The sequence below is a fragment of the Abramis brama genome (genome assembly GCF_963993115.1).
Source record: "Abramis brama genome assembly, chromosome: 5".
NCBI classification, from domain to species: Eukaryota; Metazoa; Chordata; class Actinopteri; order Cypriniformes; family Leuciscidae; genus Abramis; species Abramis brama.
Genome location: NC_139967.1, coordinates 49,920,194 through 49,928,719, shown reverse-complemented (window position 1 = coordinate 49,928,719; position 8,526 = coordinate 49,920,194). Strand labels below are relative to the sequence as shown.

The 8,526-nt window shown below is 44.9% G+C and overlaps 1 protein-coding gene across 1 annotated transcript in view; it reads left to right on the top strand.

Moving 5' to 3' along the window:
* Positions 1 to 8,281, top strand: part of fam78ab (family with sequence similarity 78 member Ab) — a 15,831-nt gene extending 7,550 nt beyond the window's left edge. The window contains exon 2 of the mRNA XM_084115803.1: positions 4,528 to 8,281. Coding sequence (XP_083971929.1) covers positions 4,528 to 5,053 — 526 coding nt within the window. The 3' untranslated portion in view covers positions 5,054 to 8,281. The remainder of the gene's footprint in view (positions 1 to 4,527) is intronic.
* The last annotated feature ends 245 nt before the right edge of the window (positions 8,282 to 8,526 follow it).

Sequence of the window (8,526 nt, the reverse complement as noted above, 5' to 3'; positions counted from 1 at the left end):
GGCAAAGCAGCCGTCCATGACCGCGCCCCAACCAGTGAGGGAGGCGTCTGTCGAAACAGTTTTCCAGCAACATGACGCTCCCAACACTGGACCTTGGGACAGAAACCAAGGTTTCTTCCATATTCAGTTTCCCAGAGAAACTTTGTGTTCGCTTCCAAAACGTTTCCGTTTCCTAGAGAAACTTTGCATTCGCTTCCAAAACTTTTCCGTTTCCTAGAGAAACTTTGCATTCGCTTCCAAAACTTTTCTGTTTCCTAGAGAAACTTTGCGTTTGCTTCCAAAACTTTTCCGTTTCCCAGAGAAACTTTGAGTTCGCTTCCAAAATTTTTCCGTCTCCCAGAGAAACTTTGTGTTCCCTTCCAATTTTTTTTTATTTCTCAGAGAAACTTTGCGTTCTCTTCCAAAACTTTTGCGTTCTCCCATAAAACTTTGTGTTTGCTACCAAAACTTTTCCGTTTTCCAGAGAAACTTTGCGTTCGTTTCCAACACTTTTTCGTTTCCCAGAGAAACCAAGGTTTCTTCCATATCGATCGGAAATGAAGACATCTGCGTGTAACCCTGATCATACGGAATGGATTTCCCCTCTGGGAAAACCCCTTGGCTTTCAGCCACCACTGAAGGGGTCTCATGTGCAGGAGGCCCAAAGGTATTATGTTGGACGCAGCTGCCATGAGGCCCAGCAGTCTTTGAAATTGCTTTACAGTGATGGCATGGCCTAGCTTTATCCTGGACACCATGGCCAGGATGGACTCGATACGCTCGGGAGACATTTGTGCCCGCATCACATTTGAGTCCCATACCACACCCAGGAACTTAGTTCTCTGGGCGGGCATCAACACGCTTTTCTTCGTGTTGAGTCTTAACCCCAAGCTTTGAATATGACGAAGGATGACATCTCGATGTCGAACTGCCATCTCTGGAGACTGAGCTAATATGAGCCAGTCGTCGATATAATTCAGTACACAGATGCCCTGGAGCCTCAGCGGGGCCAGGGCTGCATCCATGCACTTGGTGAACGTGCGAGGGGAAAGAGCTAAGCCGAACGGAAGAACCCGATATTGGTAAAGCGAACCTCAGGAACCGCCTGTGACACGGAAGGATGGAGATATGGAAGTATGCGTCTTTTAGATCTATTGTGACAAACCAGTCCTCAGACCTGATTTGGTTCACGATGATGGGAATAGTGAGCATCTTGAACCTGAACCTCCTCAGAGAATGATTCAAGTGCCTCAGATCTAAAATCGGCCACAACCCTCCATCCTTCTTTGGAACTATAAACTCTCGAGGCTGGCCTCGGGTGTTCTTCGAGCATTGTTCTCGACCCCCTGAAGCGGATGACCGGCAGGGATTAATTGAGACCGATTTTGTGACCATAGTATATGCCCATTTGCAAGCTTTTGGGATGAACGATACTGTGTGCATTCGCTGGAAATTGATGTGGCCCGAGGCATCTTGGACAGCGGGAAACCAACATTGTTTTCCTGAGGGCTCCGCTGCAAGAACAATCTCGGTTGCTCTGCCGTGGGGGGGACAGCCCTCAGAGGTCTCATTATTTCGCCTAGGACCTCTTTCCCTAAGCCCTCTTTGCCTGAAGGACGCCTTCAGGTCGCCCTTCTGGTCAAAAGACTTCGAGCGAGAGCATTTTCTCTGTTGCCAGGCTCCCGATGGAGGGGCTCTAGAGGGAGGGGCTCTAGAGGCAACACTCTCCTTTTGTACCTGATGGTACGAGGAGCTCGTTGACGGCTGAGGCTGACTGCTCGGTGCAGCCTTCTTGGACTTGGATCTTGAGCGGCAAGGGAGAAATTGCTGGAACGCCGCAGATTGCTGGAACGCCGTGTTTACTGCGGCACCGAACAGGCCAGAAGGCGAGAGCGGCGCATCCAGGAGAAACGACTTATCCTTCTCCTTTATTCCGGACAAGTTCAGCCACAGATGTCTCTCCGTGGCTACCAGAGCTGCCATGGAGCGGCCGATGGCATGGGTCGTCTCCTTAGTAGCCCGGAGAGACAAATCTGTGGCCTTGCGCAACGCCACTATATCTTCAGGAGTTGGTCCCTCGCCCTCATCCAAGTCCTTTAAAAAGTCGGCCTGGTATGCCTGCAGAATAGCCATTGAGTGCAGACATGAACCAGCCCGGCCCGCCGCCATATATGCCCTGCCCACCAATGCAGAAGTGTCTCTGCATTGTTTGCTGGGCAACACCGGGGCTTTCAGGGATGATGCTGCTTCAGGAGAAAGGTAGCTAGTGAGATCCTCTTCCATCCGTGGCATCTTCCCATACCCCAACTCTCTTGTACCTATTACATCACTATAATCCACCGCAGTGGGATTAGAGACGCGAGAGGAGTGGGGTGAATCGGAGAAGAATGGTAAGCCCCGGCGCTGAGGTTGTGAACGGTGCTGCAGGAAGTGCTCATCCAGCTTGCCTTTATTAAGCACTTCCTGTCTCTCATGCGGCCCTCTGATGTTTAGTCTGGCCACAGCACGCGTCACAACCTCTATGAGCTCCTCATAGATGGGAACGTGAACTGGCGAGTCTAATTCACGCTCATCCGCCTCGATGCTGAGCACATCTACTTCCTCAGAAGCAAACAGCTCGAGCATCGGGCCCTCGTCACGGGCAGAAGAAGCCGCAGCGTGGGCTTCTGCACCATGACCGAGAGCCTCAGAACTTTCAGACGAAGAATGAGAAAGTGCCGCAGCAGTCTCACTCTCATCTGCAAAGTCCCTTTGCCAACCCCACGATCTGAGTCGCCGCGCCGCCTCAACGGATGCGGGACCTGAACCACGGGGAATGCGAGCCTGGCCATCCTCATCAAAGATAGCCAGGCGAGAGCGTAGCACTCTGATAGGGAGTGCTTCACAATCACCACAAGCAGCCCATCAAGAGCTGCCCGGGTGTGCTGCACTCCCAAACAGTTCACATCTAGGGCAGAACAGGAATCTAGGGCAGGGGTGCACACATCATCTGAACTGTTCACTCACCATAATGATCTTTTTAAAAACTGAGACAGACAACACCAAATAGTACAGACAACAACAGAGAGCGCTTGCTGAACGCGGCTAACGCATGTGTGTGCCGGTGTCACTTTATACTTCCGGGTATGCCGTCACGTTACGTCATGACGCAACACCAATCAGGATTGGAATAGTTTCATTCATACTTCAGAGGCGTAAGTTTAGGGAGCGTCCCCAAAGTGTCGTTCTTATGACGCAGTGCGAGTTCCCTCGAAAGGGAACTTTGCGTTTCCTTCCAAAACTTTTCCGTTTCCTTGAGAAACTTTGCGTTCGCTTCCAAAACTTTTCCTTTTTCCCAGAGAAACTTTGTGTTTGGATCCAAAACTTTTCCGTTTCCCAAAGAAACTTTGTGTTTGCTTCCAAAAAAATTGTATTAGTCAGAGAAACTTTGCGTTCGCTTCCAAAACTTTTTTGTTTCCCAGAGAAACTTTGCATTCGCTTCCAAAATGTTTGTGTTCTTAGGGTTAGGGTTAGGAATTTTGTTTCCCATAGAAACTTTCCGTTCGCTACCAAAACTTTTGCGTTCTCCCGTAAAACTTTCCGTTCGATACCAAAACTTTTCCGTTTCCCAGAGAAACTTTGTGTTTGCTTCCAAAAAAAATGTATTTCCCAGAGAAACTTTGCGTTCGCTTCCAAGACTTTTGCGTTCTCCCATAAAACTTTGTGTTTGCTTCCAAAACGTTTCTGTTTCCCAGAGAAACTTTGCGTTCGCTTCCAAGACTTTTCCGTTTCCCAGAGAAACTTTGCGTTCGCTTCCAAGACTTTTCCATTTCCCAGAGAAACTTTGTGTTTGCTTCCAAAAAAAATGTATTTCCCAGAGAAACTTTGCGTTCGCTTCCAAGACTTTTGCGTTCTCCCATAAAACTTTGTGTTTGCTTCCAAAACGTTTCTGTTTCCCAGAGAAACTTTGTGTTCGCTTCCAAGACTTTTCCGTTTCCCAGAGAAACTTTGCGTTCGCTTCCAAGACTTTTCCGTTTCCCAGAGAAACTTTGTGTTCGCTTCCAAAACTTTTCCGTTTCCCAGAGAAACTTTGCGTTCTCCTGTATAACTTTACGTACGCTTCCAAGTCTTTTCCGCAAAACTTTTCCATTTCCCAGAGAAACTTTGCGTTCGCTTCCAAAACTTTTGCAATTTAAGACATTATATTAAATGTTTGCAAATGCATCTTTTTAAAAATATACTTGCAAGATGCAATACAGATAAGAGCTCTTCTTTTTCAGAAGGGTAGAGTCAGAACAAATGTCTCAGCGCTCTCATCATCCTCTGGTGTCTTTTCCGTTTCCCAGAGAAACTTTGTGTTCGCTAACAAAAATGTTTTGTTTCCCAGAGAAACTTTGCGTTCGCTTCCAAAACTTTTCACTTGCAAAAGCTTTGCACATTTTAATACATTGCAAACATTTAATATAAATGCATCTTTTTAAAAATATACTTGCAAGATGCACTACAGATCTTTTTCAGAAGGGTAGAGTCAGAACAAACCCTCTCATCATCCTCTGGTGTTTCCCGCAGGTCCAGCTGGGAGCTTCCGGATCTCCGAGACGGGAAAATCCAAGCCATCAGTGACTCGGACGGCGTAAACTACCCGTGGTACGGCAATACCACCGAAACCTGCACCATCGTGGGTCCCACCAAGAAGGACACCAAGTTCACCGTCAGCATGAACGATAACTTCTATCCCAGTGTGACGTGGGGCATCCCGGTGAGCGACTGCAATGTTCCCATGCTGAGCAGCATCCGTAGGGATCAGAGCTTCACCACGTGGCTGGTGGCCATCAACCAGGCGTCGGGAGAGATCCTAGTTCTGCAGACGGTGCGCTGGCGCATGCGTCTTCACATCGAGGTGGATCCCGAGAAACCGTTGGGAATGAGAGCGAAGCTTCAGGAGCCGACCGCGCAGGAGCAGCCGCAGGTTCTGGGAAAGAACGAAGCCATCCCGCAAAACGCCTTGGTGAAGCCCAACGCCAACGACGCGCAGGTGCTGATGTGGCGTCCGCGGGCCGGAGAGCCGGTGGTCGTCATTCCTCCCAAACACTGAGACTGGGATGAGCTTCCACCAAAACGGGTCGGGAATCACTGTGCTAAACGCCACTGCAAAAAGACAAGGCTTTTTTTGTGTGTGTGTGGGAATATTGCTTGATGAAACGCGACGTCTCTGACGAATGGAAAGAGGGTCCGTCTCAATCCGCGCCCTAGTCGACTGATCATTTCAAGGGTATCAAACGCAAATCTAGTGCACTGAAACGTCCCACAATGCACCGCAAAACCAGGGAGCATTGGGGAAATTCTGAAGCGGGGATCGACTCTTGCGGGTGATGGAAAAAATATGAGATGGGAGGAAAAGATGTACGTCAATGCTTTTGCGTTTCCCAGAGAAACTTTGCGTTCGCTTCCAAAACTTCAGCATTCTCCCGAAAAACTTTACGTTTGCTTCCAAAACTTTTCCGTTTCCCACAGAAACTTTATGTTTGCTTCCAAAAATTTTGCGTTCTCCCGAAAAACTTTACGTTCGCTTCCAAAACTTTTGCGTTTCCCAGAGAAACTTTGCGTTCGCTTCCAAAACTTTCGCGTTCTCCCGGAAAACATTTGCGTTCACTTCCAAAACTTGTCCGTTTCCCAGAGAAACTTTACTTTCACTTCCAAAACTTGTCCGTTTCCCAGAGAAACTTTACTTTCACTTCCAAAACTTTTCCGTTTCCCAGAGAAACTTTACATTCGCTTCCAAAACTTTTGCATTCTCCCGAAAAACTTTACGTTTGCTTCCAAAACTTTCCCATTTCCTAGAGAAACTTTGCGTTCGCTCGCAAAAGCATTGACATATAATATTTATGCCCGTCTCATTTTTTTTCCATCACCATGTCCCTTTAGGGGCTCCTTAGAACACAATCGTGCAAATGATAGATGTTTAAAATTATATATTTTAAGTCAAATTAAGTCAGCTTTATTTCTACAGCACTTTATACAATACAGATTGTTAAAGCAACAGGAAAACAGTGATAGACAGGCAGTGAACATAATCTCGCTACTATTTTTAAGACATTTACAGCTGAAATGTTGAAGGGAATTGTATTTATCATAATATGCTTTAAATGACATTACAAAAAATAATGTCAGAAAGACATCTGTGCTGCTGTTGTCCATAAACACCAGGATATTGTCAGTTGTGTATTGATTGATGATCCAGGGATCTAGAGAGCGGATTGAGACGCACTCAGACTGTTCGATTCACGCTGCCTTAAGTTTACATTGCTTTCACTGCAAACTTTTCGCCTTAAATCAAGTGCAATGCAGTAAACCTCGCACATCCTACCTGTCGGATCCGGTGAACCGAAACCAGGACACCAAACCGGAGCGGGACGCCGTTATTATTATGCATTCAGTGTTTCCAACAGGAGCTCCAGTGTTTGTGTTTCCGACCAGCCACTGATGCACTTCTGCTGTATTTTACAAGAGCAAGTATATATTTTCTACTACATGTGAGTTGTCAGCCATTGCTGTGTCAAGACGTCGTGGCCAATCAATAGAGTTATTACGAACGAACTATCAGTTTGAATGAAGGAACGGCGACAGGAGTGCTGGAGAATCCTCATGGATCTGCTCCTGAAATCAAATACAATCAAACTAGAGACAAACTTGTGTTTCCAAACGACACAATTCAACAGAACTGCACATTATTTCCTCTGCTCTTTGCTGTCATACAGCGATGTTTAATGAAATCAACAGAAGTGAAAGACAGATGATGAGCACTAGCAGTCCAAACTTTGGAATAATTAATGATCATCATATTAGAATGATTCCTGAAGGATCATGTGACACTGATCTCACTCTGACATGTGAGTAATGATGCTGAAAATTCAGCTTTGATCACAGGAATAAATTACACTATATATTCAGATAGAAAACATCTGATTTACACTGGAATAATATTTCACTGTTTTACAGTGTTTTTGGTTTTGATTTAGACTTTAAAAACATTAAATATCTGAATTATTCCAAACTTTTGACTGATAGTGTATACATTAACATTTAAATAATCTATTTTTTGCATTGCAGTGCTGAGGATTTGAGGGCAAATTTGCTTAATGTTCATAAAACGGCGGATAAGCACACTTTGGATCCGTTCAGTATTTTAAACTCAAACGCTCCTCATGCCATTTGTTATTGATCACATTGAAGGCCTTATTCCACTGAAATGTGATCGTGTTGATGCTAGAAACTCGTCAGGACGATGTTGTGAGTGACGTGTGACATTAAACATGCAGTGAATGCTGGGATATGAACAATGCGACTCCGTGTAGATCATATAAACTCCTCAGCATTCAGCGCCGACGCCATCCGTTCAGAAAACGCTTTTGGATGTTTTATTTGATGCTCGTGTGTGTTTGGCACGTTCAGATGAGTGTGTGTGTGTGTGTGTGTTTGCTTGCTTATAGACAACATGACTGAAGAATTATATTTGAGGTTTCTGATTATTTGTACTTCCAGCAGACTTTTATCCATCGTTACTAAACGTTCTTGTTCATGTCAAGAATCCTGCGATACGTGATTCCTGCTTCAAAGCAGTGTGAACATTTAACAATTCACAATAAAAATGGATTTTATTTAAAAATAAATACAGATTATATTACAATAAATAAAAGTAACGTTCATGGAACGTTCGTTCAACGTTATCTGGTCTTTAATGATGTTCTCAAAGCGTTAACACAACAAACAAAATACATCGTTCATGGAACGTTTTTCTGAAACATTTTAGTCTACCGTTTTTAAATGTTACTTCTTGTTTCAGAACATTCAGAGAACATTCAGTCACAACAATAATATCCACAATAAATCATTGAGTTTTGGATATGAAATTATAATGTTGAGTTCCTTCAGTTCGATTAGCGGGAAGTTTGAGTGTGTGTGTGTGTGTGTTTATGAGAGAATGTGTTTGTGTGAGAGTGTGTGAGTTTGAGTGTGAGAGAGAGCGTGTAAGTGTCTCTGTGTGTGTGTGTGAGAGAGAGAGGGTGTGTCTGTGTGTGTGTGAGAGAGAGTGTGTGTCTCTCTCTGTGTGTGTGAGATAGAGTGTGAGTGTGTGAGTGTGTGTAGCGTCAGACTCTTATTCTCTCTTCTCGTCAGGAACGCTGGTGTTTCAGATTGTTTTAAAGCTCTGACAAAAATACTTGAAAAACAGAAGTGGGAAACATTTCAGTCTGTGAAGATGCGAATACAAAACATTCAAGGACAGCTGCATTTTTCATGAAGAATAAAACTGTGAAATTCTGCAGTTTCTTGTCTTCATTCTCCGTCACTGCATTATGTTTGTTTTGCATCTTTGATGTGCTTAAATATTACAGATTAATACTTTAATGAAACTGGCAAGAGCTGTTTAATAAAAACAGACAGCAGAAAAACTGAACAACAAGAGTAGTAGCCGGAATCAAGTCCTGCCACATTTTGTTGCAAAACGCTCTCGCACACACAGACACACACACACACACGCACGCACGCACGCACACTCTCTCTCACACA